This window comes from Cantharellus anzutake (assembly GCF_015039405.1).
Source record: "Cantharellus anzutake strain C23 chromosome Unknown EI90scaffold_16, whole genome shotgun sequence".
Lineage (NCBI taxonomy): Eukaryota > Fungi > Basidiomycota > Agaricomycetes > Cantharellales > Hydnaceae > Cantharellus > Cantharellus anzutake.
The window spans coordinates 1,131,934-1,147,239 of record NW_024066966.1 but is presented as its reverse complement, the minus strand read 5'-3'; the positions used below and the strand labels follow the sequence as shown (position 1 = coordinate 1,147,239).

Below are 15,306 nucleotides of genomic sequence, written 5' to 3'. Positions count from 1 at the left end.
GAAGTTTTAGGAGAGTTTGGCCCCACGAGCTTAGTCGGCATAGAGAGCCGCGAGCCCTCTTTCATTTCTGGTGGTCCTTACAGGGGAAGTTGTCCTTCAAGGACGACCAAATGATGAGCGGTGAGGCGAATAGGTCGGCCGTGGGAGGAAGGAAGTCCAAGAAGACTAGGACTTAGTGGAGGAAGCTATACCATGTACGATAGGTTGAGGATGGGAAATTGTTTGGAAATATTTATGCGAGGCCAGTGGAGAAAAGGGTTTTAGTGGAGAGTTTCCCCCACGAGCTTGGTTGGCGCTGAGAGCCGCTAGCTCTCTTGCATTTCTGGTGGTCCTTACAGGGGGTCACTCTCGTTTTTATGGACGTTTCATCAAGTTTTCACGCATCGTTGGAGTTGATCAAGTCTCAGTTGGATCTTACGGACGCTGGACTTGGAGTTTATCAGTTCACACAAAGGAGTTTACGGAAGTTCAAGAAGAGTTTTATTGCGCGAGTCTAGGAAAGGGTACATTGGGTAACTAATGGCACACATCGTTGAGCCGTTTGGTTTCCAAGCCGAGGAACATGCTCCTCAGCACGAGTTCGATGGGGTTGAAGAGGGGTATGAGTACGAAGAGCAGGAAGGGGTTCCGGAAGATGAGGGTGTGTCAGGGCACGCCCGCCTGACCCGGCCCCACCTAACCCGGTGCCCCACCATCCACTCCTCCCGACCTCCCCCCTCTTCCCCTTTTCTCCCTTCCCTTTCTTCTTCTCCTTCTTTTCTATTCTCTCTCCTCTTTATTCCTTTCTTATCACACGGACGACTTCCTTTGTATCAATGTACCATTGACCCGGCTGCAGTGTAACGCGCCCGAACCTGGACACACCGGACGACCCCCCACACACCGGACACTCCTAGGACCTCTTACGGAGGTACCCAGACGGAGGTGGCTGTGTGCTCGGATGATGTGGCGCTTCCCACATGGCCTTCAACCACATGTATATAAACACAGCCTAAGTGGGAACTGAGAAGCAACCTTCTTCTCACATTTCCCACTTTAGGCAAGTAGCTTACACTTCCCTTGATAATGACAATAACACATTTCCCACTTTAGTCTTAGTGGCCAGGGACCCTTGTCTGCTTCGGGCCCATTGCTATGCGCGCCCGCGTCATACCTACTGGACCCTCAGCCTCGGGCGATACACCCGGGCGCTCTCGACCCCGGGTCGGTCCCTGACAGAGTCGTGGCCGCGACCGTTCACACGACGGTTACGTGCATGCCAGGACCAAGGAGTAGAGAGGCCCCGAAGTTCAAGGGGAAGAAGGTGAAGAAGTTTCTGTATGAATTCGAGTTGCAGGCGAGGAGTGCGCGCCTATCGGAAGTGCAGAAGTGCGAGTATATTGTCTCATACTGCACGGAAAAGGAGGCGAAGTTTATTAGAACACTTACCTCGTTTAAGTTGAAGCTTTGGCATCAGCTCAAGTCCGAGCTGTTGAGCTTCTACCCTGCAGAACACGAAGATCGCGCTTATAGGATGTGAGACCTCAGGAAATTCGTCAAGAAGGATCGCAAGATTAGATGGCGGTCCCAGCTCGACAATTACCGACGGAAATTTCAGGTGATAGCCTCCTCCCTCAAGGAAAGAGGAGTGCTCCATACTGTGGAGCGCGACGATTGCTTCTTTAGGGGGATAAAGCCTAAAAGTTTTAGGAGACTCATTAAACACGAGCTGAAGGCACAGGGTGGGTGGATTGACCTTACGAAGCCTCCCGTTATGGCCCAAGTTGTAGCCACAGCGAAACATCTGTTGAAGCACGACTTGTATCGCAACGATGATTCAGATGTGGAGACGGATAGTGATGATGACGGTTCGGATAGCGGTTCAGATTCGAATTCGAGTAGTGACGGGAGTTCAGACGATGAGTCAACGGACGATGAGAGTATGAAGCGTACGGTTCGCAAGTGACAAGAGGTCAAGGTCGTGAAGAAAAAGACGCCCGTAAAGAAAGTACAGAAGAAGTCTCCATCGACGACAGAGGCGTCGAAGTCTGTGGATAAGAAACCAGAGCCGCCAGTTGCAGCTCCTAGAGTCGAACCTGATGCAGGCTTCAAGTCCAACATGGACGATCTCGCAGATAGGATCAGCAAGCTCACAATTGAACTTGCTAAGGCGGAAAACAGACCCAGAGCTGGACCTCAGGTATCCACAGGTGGAATTTTGAAGTGTTACATGTGCGACGATGAGGGACATGGGGTTAAGGAATGCCCCGAGACGAGAGCGTTTTTAGCGGCGGGAGTGTTGAAGTACGATGCCACCAACAGATTGGTTATGGCAGATGGTAGTAGGTTACCCCGAGCTTTTGGAGAGAAGCTGGCGCATTTGATCAGGCAGAGAGCCACGATGCGCACTATGACAGCCAACTTAGAATGGATGCGGGATTTTGATTTTGAGACCGCGAATCATGAGTTTGGAGGGCTAGGGGACGCTGTATACGAGGTGTTTCCAGCTGAGCGAACAGAGAAGGAGAGGGGAAGGCCATCTAAGTCGAAACCTTACGAACGGCTGAAAAGTCCTCCACCGCCTCCACCCCAAGTCAGAGTAATACCACAGGATGAGTTGAGGAAGCACGCGGCGCCACCGAATAGGGCATATGTTGAAGTGCCAGCACCCCCGGTAATTCTTAAGAGGACGCCTCCAGAGAGTGGTCCATCGAAAATGGATGTTGATCGAGAGGAACCCTTGCAAGACAAGGGGAAGCAGAGGGCGGATCCTCAGGTCGTGCCGAATTCGAGAACGCTACCCAGTACGAGTAAGACCAAGAAGTTGCCTGAGAATGTTGAGGTGCAGGACCCGAAGCGGGCAAACTTCAGACAGAAGTCGGGCCCAGCATATCGATTTGCGTCAGAATTGCAGGAACGGGTCAAGAATGACGACTTATTTGAACGTTTGATGAATCAGGAGGTCACCGTTCCATTGGGAACGATCTTTGGGACATCTTACGAACTTAACAAACGGTTGACTGCAGCGACAAGGATTCATAGAATTCCTACGAGGCAGACTAATATCGTAGAGTACATGACAGACGAAGAAGAGGATGCGGGAGTTATGAACGCGGAGGTTTCTTTGATTTCGAACGAAAATTCGCCGATCTCGACTGAGATAGCCAGTCTCGATGTAGACGATAGCGATGACTGTACCTATGTTGGATCAATCGAAGAGTTAGCGGATTTGTACTATCAGTGCATGCTGGAGTCAGAGTATGAGCATGCTTACGGTGTGGCAGATCTAAACCACGTCAAGCGGCCACCCTCGTTTCTAGCGATGGTTACTGCGAAGGTTCAAGGAGTGATTTATAAGCGCCCGTGTACGATGTTGATCGACACGGGAAGTGAACTCAACATTATGACCAGCGAGCAGGCTGACACGTTAGAGTTACCGATTGACCCAGCTGGAGCCACCTGGACGCTGAGAGGCGTTTCCGGTCATCAAGTAGCGTTAGAGGGATTGTGTAGAGACGTACCCGTTACCATCGGAGGTGTTGAAGTTCCTCACAATTTTTTCATCACGCGAGATAAGCTGAACGGCAAGGATATTATATTGGGCCAGCCATGGTTGTTCGGCCATAGCACGCGCATCGATTACATTCAGGGTATGGGTATGGAAATACAGATTTGGAATGAAGGAGACAGAGAAAATGGCGCTTCTGTGAAGATCAAGCTGCCTATTCTCTCAGCGCCTAGAAACGTTTTTCCAGCATATGCTCGTAAGAGATTGAATTCGGCGATGGCAGAGTTTGATCTAGAGAAGGTTAAGCCAGGAGACGACCCTAGCACCAAGGAAGCGCCAGTATTCCTATCGCGCCTTGCCAACGTGTTCGAGACACTTGAGATGGGAGAGGCAAGCTCGAAAGAGCTTAGGCCTAACAGCCTTGAGACCATTGTCGCCTTGAAAGAGATTGAAGAGCCCTCAATCTTGAGAGCAGTGAAGTGAGTTTGGCATATCGTGAAGGAGCCGGAGAGTTCCCCTATGCCAACTAGAGTCGAGAAAGTTCTGATGGCCCGAGGAATGAGTCAAGAGGAAGCACAGGGCACAGCGAGAAGATTCGCGAGAGCTGTGATGGGCGCTAAGTACAAGCCTGTAGCCCAAAAGATATTGCCGGTCGCAATGCATGATCCGGAGGCGACTGTGCCTACGTATGCACCTATAGAGGTTGAGGAACTGCCTCAGTTGCCGACCAACCCCCCGGAGTTTGCGAACATGGAGTTGAGCGGTCGGCTGACTAGAGACCGTATGGCGAAGATCATAGCGCGGGTGCCAGCAGAGTTTTTGACGAAGCCAGAGACGAACTTATTGGCTTATGTGTTGAAGCAGTACGAGAACGCTATAGCGTTTACAGACTCCGAGAGAGGCACTTTCAACAGGAAGTACTATCCGGATTATGTCATGAGGACAGTGCCTCATATGCCGTGGCAGATCAAGCCTTTGAGGTTGCCTTCAGCGAGAACGGAAGAGATACTGAGAATGATGAGAGAGCAGATGGACGCTGGGAAATACGAACCATCCCAGTCCTCCTACAGAGCAAGGTTTTTCACGGTGGAAAAGAAGGACCATAGTCTTAGGATCGTCCACGATCTACAATCGTTGAATGCAGTATTGATTAGAGATGCAGCAGCGTTGCCGAGAATAGACGAGATGTTGGATTCTTTCGCGGGTTCAGTGATTTATGGGATTTTCGATTTGAAGAGTGGATTCGACAGTGTCGTCTTAGCGCCCAGTTCACGGGATATGACGACGTTTGGAGCTTATAGGATGGGATCGCTGAGGCAGACAACCTTGCCTCAGGGATACACCAACTCCCCAGTCGAATTTCAGAGACGCACGACTCATATGATCGAGCCCATGATACCTGAGAAGGCAGACGTGTTCATAGATGACTGCGTGCTTAAGGGTCCCAAGACATGTAGCAACAATGAGTCGATTCCAGAGAATCCGCAGATCAGGAAGTTCGTGTGGGAGTATGCGCATAATCTACAAGAGTTGCTAGCGAGAATCAAGGAGAGTGGAGCGATGTCAGGGCACACCCGCCTGACCCGGCTCCACCCGGCCCAACCTGACCCGGTACCCCGCCGGTCCACCCTCCCTTACCTCCTCCCCCTTTCCCTTCTTCCCCCCTCATCCTCCCCTCCTCAGTTTCTCCTTATCTTACTTCTTCTTTATTCTCCCTTTATTCTACATGGACGACTTTCTCTGTATCAATGTACAATTGACCCATCTGCAGCGCGCCCACCATGTACCCGGCCCGGGCACCTCGGGCGACCTCCCGCTGTGCCCAGCACACGCGCCTGCACCGGATACCCTCGGGATCTCCCACGGAGACACCCAGGTGGTTACGGCTGTGTGCGAGGGTGACGTGGCACCCGTCATGTGATCCAAGCCGCATGTATATAAACGAACCTGAAGTGGGAACTGAAGAAGTAGCCTTCTTCTCAACTTTCCACTTCAGGTAAGCAGTACAATATCTCTCCTTTAATGATAATAACAACTTTCCACTTCAGTCTAAGTGGCCAGGGACCACTGTCCCACATCGGGCCTGTCAGTACGCACGCCCGATCCGCCCCCCGCCAGGCTCTCGGTCCCGGACGCTATACCCGGACCCCCTCGACCCCGGACGAGTCCCTGACAGCGCCAGCTGATCAATCGTGCAAGAAATTTCCTCATTTATGAAGGAGTGCTGTGGAAAAGGAATGGGGATAAGCCCCTTTTGCAAGTTGTCCTCAGTCCAGAGATTCACGTGAGGATTATTAGAGACGCCCACGATGGCAGTGGACATCGAGGTCGAGATCCTACGTATCAGAAGATCAAAGACAGTTACTGGTGGCTGAACTTGTACCACTCAGTCGGTTGGTATTGCCAGACGTGCCATGAGTGCCAGATGCGATCAACGTATAGGAACGCGATCCCAATTCAACCGCAGTATGTTAAGACGCTGCTCAGACGGTTTGACGCGAACACTGTGAATATGCCCCGCGGTCGCGGAGGATTTAAGTTCGTGGTGGATCTAGTGGATAATCTGACGGGTTGGATTGAAGCTAAGGCGCTTAAGAATATCAAGTCTGAAGCAATAGCCAAATTTTTGTTCGATGTGATGTGTCGGTTTGGATGTATCTTTCAACTCACGGTAGATAACGGTAGCAAGTTTCAGGGCGCGGCCCAAGTTCTCATGGACAAGTACAAAGTGCCAATCGTGAGGACGACGGCATACAACCCAGGCGCGAATGGGAAAGTTGAGCGAGGGCACGGAGTTTGGATTGAGAGTATATGGCGCATTCTCCAAGGGAGGACCAACGAATGGCCAGACTTTGTTGGATACGTGCTGTGGGCAGATCGAGTTACTACGAAGAAAACCACGGGCTATTCACCCTATTACTTGCTTTATGGGCAGCATCCGTTGATGCCCTTTGATGCCACAGATCGGACTTTCCATGCATTGGATTGGCCATCCGTGACGACAACCCGAGATCTCATAGCGATGAGGATAAGGCAGCTCTCCCAGCGGGAAGAATTCCTTGCGAAGGCTGCAACATCATTGTATGAATCCAGGAAGCGTGTCGCAGATGCTTTCAATCAGAAGCACGCAGCGAGAATGTTTAAGGGAGAGTACAGGAAAGGGGAGTTGGTGTTAGTCTCAAACGAGCGCATGAAGATGCAACACGACATGAAAGGGCACCTTAGATGGTTTGGTCCTTATGTCATTGTCAAGAGATTGCAGTCTGGCGCGTTCATACTGCAGGAGTTAGATGGGACGACTCTTAAGTGCCCAGTTGCGTGGAAGAGAATCAAGCTCTACCACTTCCGTAAGAGCACGGAGCCCGTTATTCGGAATGTGCGTCTCATGCCAGAGGACGAGCAGTTTGATGATGACAACGAGGGAACGAACGAAGTAAACGTCGTCAAAGCCAAGAGAGTAGGACTGCCACATCCCTGGGAGCTTAAGGGATGGGAAGCAGAGAAGTATTGGGTGGACAAGCACAGGAGGATGAAGCTGAGAATCAGCGATCCCAGCAACCCTGAGCTTGCGATCGCGAGCCAAGCAGACCAAGAGTTAGAGAAGTTTATCGAGGAAGATGCCCAGTTTTGGGACTTTAGGCACGAGACGTATCCGGGTGAAGATGGGGAGTTGGTCAGATTCAAGAATAAACCGAGTGGGCAGCCAGAACTCTATGAGTGGAATCCGTACGGCTTGCGTGGTTACTTCATGCCCTGGCACTCCTTCCCGATCGTCGTGGATTCAGAGCAGAAGAGTTCAGATCAGATGTTAGGATTGGGCGACCCAGAGATAGAAGTCGTAGCGCCCTCGGAACCGAAGCTAAGCGCAGTGCAGTGTCAGGGCACACCCGCCTGACCCGGGTCCACCCGGACCCACCCGGCCACACCACACCCGCTCCCCGCTGTCCAACCCTCTCCCTCTTCCTTCCTCTGTCTCTCCTCCTCTTTCCTTTCTCTCTTTCTTCCCCTTTCTTTATCTCATTCCTCTCATCTTCCTTTTCTTGTTTATTTCCTTCTATCTACACGGACCACCCTCCTTTGTATCAATGTACTATTGACCCGTCCGGCCCACACACCCCGGACGGCTCCCCGCTGTGCCCAGCACGCACGCATGCAGCAGATGCTCTCGGGATCCCCCACGGGGATACCCAGATGCCTGCGGCTGTCTCCGAGGGTGATGTGGCACTCGTCATGTGACTCAAGCCGCATGTACATAAATGTACCTGAAGTGGGAACCGAAGAAGTAACCTTCTTCTCACATTCTCCACTTCAGTCTAAGTGGCCAGGGACTGCTGTCCTTTCCCGGACCCGCCAGCACGCACGCCCGGTTTGCACCCTGCGAGGGCCCTTCTGCCGGGCGATACATCCGGACCCCCTCTACCCCGGACGCGTCCCTGACACGCAGCCACCAATTCAGAATGGTGGCAACGTGATTGAACTCGTTGAGACACAGACTATGCCATCTATGGAGACGGTCTCAGATGAGAATGGGAGCATAAAAATGCGCAGTTTTTCTTTTGAGTGCAACATGGCAGAGAGCAGTCACCCCAACGACTCAGGGAGAGTGAACGCTGCAAGAGCCTCTAAGCCAGATAGGAATTATCCAATGCAACGAGGATCTGCGTACCAGAAAGGAAGTCGTGGATTAGGAGGACTGTCAGGTCCGCCCCATCTTCGACCTCCTGCACCTGGGCAAAATTCCTCACCTCCTAGAATCGCGCCCACGGAGCCTAAGTTTGAGCGTGAGATAGCTCAGAAGATCAATAACTACGCAGCGGAAGTGGCCCAATTGAGACGAGAACTAGAGGCGGAGAGGCGAAGGAATGCGACACCCCCACTGAACCAGGGACCCATCTCCCCCTTGCTGAAGTCGAAAGAGAGAACACCAGATCTGAACACGAGTAGGCGAGCGAACAAGAGGAGGTGGGGCAACTCACCTAAGGATGGTGATTGGAAGAAGCGCGATGGACCGTGGACGGCGCAGGCCTCCCCACCGACTGATGAGCCGAAGGACGAACGTTCCTTTGCCGATGTGATAAGAGAGGAGCAACAACGAGAGAAAGAGGACGAGAAGAAGAGGCAGGCAGATGATGAGAGGACGGCAGAGAAGAACGAAGTTAGGGAGTCACTGAAGCGGGCCCCCCACATGCCGATGATAGCGGCCAGTAGAGATGTTGTGGACTGTATCGTGGAGGCTAGGGAACGGACGGACGAGTTGCTGGAGATGGGGCGGAACTTCAAGAGTGAACATGATGAGCGGGTTAAGCTTTTATACGAAGCCTTGAAGGAACAGGAAACTCTCATTTACCATCTCAACGAGCGGACTACGACGTTGATGGGTGGACTTAGGGAATCGGGCACGAAGATCCAACTCATGCACGATTGGTTCCAGCTCCAATTCACGAGAACGGCAGATGCGGCACGCGCGGTGGAGAAGATGTTCACTGCGACTCACGAAGAAGAGTTGACGAACGACGATTATTATTTCATCGTCCTGGAATGTCTAGGGGTAATGCAACGTAGGATAGGAGACGGAATCTCTATGACGGATTTTCGATACCGCAACTTTGTTGCATACACGTGGTTGTTATGGGACGCGTGGGGGACGATATTCCCACTCCCTTCCATCCTACCACCCATGGACTATACCGAGTTGGACTTGGTGCAAGAGCAGTTTCGTCGGGAGAGGTCGGCAGAACGAGAGATGGAGGCAAGGAGAGTCGTGAGGAATCAGAGGGCAAAGGAGAAGTTGGAAAAGGAGAAGAAAGAGGCGTTGAAAGGGAAGGAGAAAGAACAGATCAGGGAAAGGGACGAGGTGAGGCCTTTGGAGGCCGAAACCTCGGGGTCCGTGAAGGGGAAGTTGTCCTTCAAGGACGACCAAATGATGAGCGGTGAGGTGAATAGGTCGGCTGCGGGAGGAAGGAAGTCCAAGAAGACTAGGACTTAGTGGAGGAAGCTATACCATGTACGATAGGTTGAGGACGGGAAATTGTTTGGAAATATTTATGCGAGGCCAGTGGAGAAAAGGGTTTTAGTGGAGAGTTTCCCCCACGAGCTTGGTTGGTGCTGAGAGCCACTAGCTCTCTTGCATCGTGACATGGTCCCACCACCCGCCATCTACGTGTTGTCCAAACAGCCTCCCAGATCCCTCAACCTTGCCGTGAAGCTGACCACCTTAATGTCCCTCGCCAGCATCTCCGTGTCAGCTGTCAAGAACCCGGATTGTAGGGGAAAATGCGTGAGTCCAAATGCAGGCAGGGCTCAACTAGAGGGGATCCGAGAGCTCCGGTAGTGAACCAAAGCTTCTCCAGGAGGCCCGGTTCTGCTGGGTGGTACAAGAGGCTCTAAGAAGGACGCAGCCTCAGTGACTCGGAGGGAGCGCTGTGCCTCCGTTACGTCTCAGTTAGTCCTTGTATTTCATATGTCTGAGGTATCTTGTAGAGAGGGGTCGGGATTCACTCAGAGGGACTTGGGTAACATTTTAGTCGAGATTAGAACTGGGGAAAACTGTTACGGATACGGAGTCTCCAACGACCATATCCATCGCATGGTCAAAGACTTCCCCTCTCTATCGCTCCTCCCCTCTTTCTCCCTTCCGTCCTCTATCCCGATACCCTATCCTCCTTACCCGTTCTACCCCTTTCCCCCCCTCGTGAAAAGCTTTCCCCATTGGGGTTTTGGTGCTGGCCGAGGTTGTTTGTGTTTCACGGGATTTCCCGCGACCTTACCATTTGTAGATAGTCACGCGTCTTGTACGGAAACCACCGAAGGCGGTTCCCGCTAACTAACAACTGCTCTACAACTGTCTCGTGTATCGTCTTCTGTAACAACCCTCCCTGTGACTCAACTGAACCCGTGTGACTGTACAACTCTCAATATGTCTTATAAGTCTGGTTATATCGAGTCCTCTAACGGCCCTTGCTGCGAGAACTCGAGGTCGAGAGTCGAAGACTCTCGACATGTGTATCATCCTATTGAATCTGTACCCTATGGGTCCTCATCACTCCGCTCTCCCCCCAGTACTCGACATACGATGTCACATCACGATCATAGAGATCGTGAATACTTTGAGGCCCACTTTCCCGTGATGCCGGCACGTTCGCTATGCGAACGCCAAGTTGCCGCCCATCCACCGTCTGTTCCCTCCTTCGTCAGTCATCATGTCTCCCCACCAACGGTACGTTCCCTTTGGGAACACCAAGTCACCGAAGGCCCTACTAGTCAGTCCTCATTGCACGCTTATTGTCACGACCCGGCGTTCCCCGGGGCCAGATGACCTCCTCCCTGACCTTCTCCCACGCCCGAACACTCCCCGCACACTCCGCTCGCCGCCCGTCGCCGTCTAACCACTTCCCGCCACCTCTCCACAACACCTTTCCTCTTTGTCATTGAACGACCTAGCGGCGCAGAGCGCCGTGACCCGTTGTTCCATGTTTCACCGCACCTTGTTATCTTGCGGCGAAGGTCACGCTTGACCTTCGCTGTCTTGAACACGTGCTCTTTGTTTGTTTTCCTGCTTCTTTTCTCTGCCTGCAATCTCTGCGAGATCTGGCGACTTATTCCCTATTCAGTTCCCTAGCGCTTATATACGGCTTGTAACTAATGCTTGTACTGTAGTTCGAAATCAACTAGAATTCACCCCCTAAGCTTACCTCTGTCCCCTGTGAGACCTCCGACCTTCTGAAGTATCGGGACCGCGTCGAGAACGAGGCGCAACGCTCCTCCTCGAGTCGTTGAAGCCGAAATCCCGGCTCACTCGCCTAAGTAGCCTCAGCCTCGAGATCGGTGGGGTTTATCCCTCGCTAAAGCTCGGTCGTGTGTAGGATGCCTGTTCCACTAGCAGGCAACGCTCGGTCGCCTACGGCTACCATCGGCGAAGATTCGCATGGTTCTGACACTTATGACATCAACCCGCTACCAGTACGTTCACACTGCGAACGCCAAGTACCCGATGGCAACTATACGAAGTTCTCACCCATCTCACAAGTCGCGACCTCACACACGGTACGCTCCATTGAGGAGCGCCAAGTACCCGTGGCTGACCCATCCATCCTGGCATCTCCGACTACCTACCATCAATCCCTTAATAGCTCACTACATCACCAATCGCGATCGATGGGAATTCGATCGTCCACTCCCAGGCAAGACTGGGATCACTCATTGATTACATATCCCGTTATGGTACAGACCAGTTATGACCTTCGTCATCCCACTATAAGAACGGATCGAGGAATGGGGAATTTCCCCCATCCCCGTAACATTGGTGCCCCAACCCCGGTGCGAGAAACTCGCACCATGCCACCAAAGACGGTGTCCCTGTTGGGAGATGAACCAGTCACCCCAGCCCAAGTGACACACGAATTGTATCCTCCTTCCCGCCCCACGAGGATTAGTCAGTCAGATCGTAGATCCAATTCAAGAGATACCTCGCCAGTAGGCGAAGACGTGCATTCCTCGCCCGGCGCATTCCTACGACAACAAGCTCTCAGGCAAGTCATCGAAGCTCTTGGAGAGTTTGAAGGTGGAATTTTTGAGGATTCGAATAACTACATGAAACGTATACGAAATTGGCGTCGTCTCGCTCCTGCTGATCTTGAGAAAGAGTCTGTTGGAGCCGGTCTCGAAGGAGAGCCTTTGAGATATCGACTAGGGACTGTCTGGCGGGTCGAGCTAACCGACCTGCTCATGAAAATTACCGAGTTCACCCAGCTAGCCACCAAGGCCAACTTAGCCGCAGGTGATTTTGTAGTGGATCCCTGAGGCGACCTAGCCCTGATATTCACCATAAGAGGATGGTCGTCGCCTAAGGAGTTCAGCATTGCATGGAACTTCCTAGACCAGTGTTGTTGTGGGGACAACTCCGTGTACCGCAAAAAGTCGGATTCTGCGGAATTTGGTCACCAACACGCAGTACATATCCGCTGACGCTCCCGATACTCATTCTATCACTATCCAACACTCCATACACTCACTCCATATTTTTCCATATTTTCCCCATCATTCCCGACAGCCCCAAGCCAAATTCCCACGCCCAACCACGCCGCTAATTTCACCCCCTCTCCAGATCTCCATAACCACACATACAACCCAGCCATTTTCTACCCGCTGGTGATGCTACTCCCCCCTCCTTTACCCCCGGAACACCTCCCAGAATGGCAACCCCATATTCGGATGGCTCAGCACGGTGTATAGTCTCACGTGGTCTTGACAGCACCTGTCAATGGCCACATCTCAAGAACTACTGCACCAAATGGGATGAATAAGGGCTCGTTGGAAAGCTGGAGACGAGGAGGTTGCTGACGGGAGGATAGGCGGGCGCTGTGGCGAACTGTTGCGGAGTTAATTTTCACAATTCCCATTTCGGACCCGTTGTCGCATTTTCCCCATTCATTCATATTTCTTTTATTGTTTCTTTGTTCCCAATTGGATATTCATCATTTACGGTTGCCTAACGGCCCGTTTACATTCCCCCATGCCATTCATTCCATTTCAAACATATATAAACTAGATAACAGCTTGTACATAACAAGTTAGTACTGAATAGACCCGTGAAGGGACAAGCAGAAGTTGCATCCAAGTGGCAAAGACGCCATCCACGACCCTAACGCCCCCATTGAGCTAGTTGCTTACGTCTAAGACCCCTCTCATCATACTACTCAGCCTTGACGTCCAAGAGAGACGTAGGTGAGTGTTTGTTTGAGGTTTTTGCAGACACCTACAGCACCCACGGACCAAAACCCGGCCCAACGAACCACACCCGCGCACACTACCACCCTCCCCCTTCTCTCTGTCTCGAGTCTAGGCGATAGACCCGTTACAAAACTGGTGGTCCTTACAGGGGAGGAGGGATTTCAGCAGTGTTTGCGCCTCTCCATTTTCCAAACTTCCATACCCGCTCCAAAACCTCACGTAGACGAACGTAGCGCTCGTATGCGCAGTTAGAAGAACTTTTATTCGTTAACATCCCAAGTTACTACAGTACACGCCACATGTCTCACACATCTCATGCCGTTCCCGCCGCCCCAGCCAGTAACCCCATCCCTACAATCCACACAGCTACAATCGTTCATATGCCTGGACCACGCTCCAGAGAGGCCCCCCAGTTCAAAGGCACGAAGTTGAAGACATTCTTGCACGATTTTGAGCTTCTGACAGCAGCTGCACATCTTCCGGACCGCCGAAAATGCGACTCTCTTGTGTCATACTGTACGGACAAAGAAGCCACGTTTATCCGGACTCTTGACAGCTACAATGATAAGAACTGGAACGCGCTGAAGAGTGATCTGTTTGATTTTTACTCAGATGGGGAAGAAGATCGTACATATCGCCCCAAAGACCTCCGAAAGTTTGTCAGGAAAGAGCGGGAGATCAAGCATCGAAAAGACTTCGAAGATTACCACCGCCAATTTCGAGTCATCGCCAAGTCCCTCGAGCAAAGAAGTGCGCTCAACAGCGATGATAAAGACGATAATTTCTACCAAGGGCTCAAGCCCAGCAAGTTCCACCAACAAGTTAGACAAGAACTCAAGCTGCACAACCGGTGGACAGATTTGACTCGTGCACCACCCATGGATCACGTCGTAGCAACAGCCAAAGGGCTCCTCCAGTACGATCTGTATGAGTCCGAGGATGACTTGGACTCAGCAAGCCAGTATTCTGCCAAAGATTCCTTATACAGCAGCGATAGTGAGGATTCTGACGATGAGAGATCCGATCCAGAAGCGGAAGCTGCATACTCATTGCGTCGCAGACCAGCTAAGATGCTCAGGAGGAACACGCTGAAGAGATCCCAGTACAGAGCCACCAAAGCCGCTGACGACCACAGGATCGCCGAAACTCAGCCAGACATCGATTTGAACAGCCAGGATGCAGCCCACAGAGCTACCCACCTTACTGACGAACTATATTTCCCCCGATTCCCTGAGAGCCGATGTTCTATGTGCGGCGGCATAGTAAAGATTGCGCCGAAACGAAAGCCTTCCCCGCGGCTGGTGTACTTAGTGAAGTCCAGAGGATTCTATCAAACCAAGAGTCCAGCTCCGCTAGTCTACAATATGGATCTGCGTCATCCGAATCGGACTACAACTCAGACACTAGCGAGCCTGTCTATGCAAGTGAAGTTTTCCGCTTGGAGTCTGTTGAAATAACCACCTCAGCCTAACGGGGCGTATGGTGTAATGGCTGTGCACACTGAGTTCGCGATCCAGAAGACTGGAGTTCGATTCCCAGTATGTCCAACTTTTAGGTTTCCCTAAAAAGACCATGTGCAAATTCCAACAGAGTCAGCAACATGTGAAGTCTCCGACTCAGATTGGTGTCCTAATGACGAGGACTGTTGTGGAATGGCTCACGATGCCCCCGACCTGGATTCACATCCTGACAACGGGGATTTCAACAGGACGGCATGCCTTGAGGTGCCCCAGGATCCAGACCTGCATGCTGACGCGGAGAAACCCCAAGAGACGATCTATAAGAGCTTCAACTTGGACGCATATCTCAGTGGCGACACTTCCCGTGAACCAGACGATGCCTATGATCCAGACTGGGACCTGTATCTCGCAACCGCCAAGAACCCGGACATGATCGCTGAGGTCCAAGCTGAGGACCTGATGCCACCTACTGACGATGAGAACCCTTGCAAGATGGGATATGAGGACTTCCGTCTCGAGTCCTATGGCGACGACAGGAGTAGTATGTGCTCCTTCAGCACTAGTGATCAAGCTGAAAATCGACATCGAAAACTCTCGGGATCCGAGCACTTTTGCGTTGGCACTGGTGTG

At 52.0% G+C, this 15,306-nt stretch overlaps 1 protein-coding gene and 1 non-coding gene across 2 annotated transcripts; both read left to right on the top strand.

Moving 5' to 3' along the window:
• The first annotated feature begins 7,938 nt into the window (after positions 1 to 7,938).
• Positions 7,939 to 9,533, top strand: EI90DRAFT_3153575 (uncharacterized protein). The gene has a single exon (XM_039065871.1). The coding sequence runs from the start codon at positions 7,983 to 7,985 to the stop codon at positions 9,471 to 9,473; it is 1,491 nt and encodes a 496-aa protein (XP_038918005.1). The 5' UTR covers positions 7,939 to 7,982; the 3' UTR covers positions 9,474 to 9,533.
• A 5,156-nt stretch (positions 9,534 to 14,689) lies between these two features.
• EI90DRAFT_t111 lies at positions 14,690 to 14,763 on the top strand. Its single transcript has one exon. It is a non-coding gene; the product is annotated as a tRNA-Ala (tRNA).
• The last annotated feature ends 543 nt before the right edge of the window (positions 14,764 to 15,306 follow it).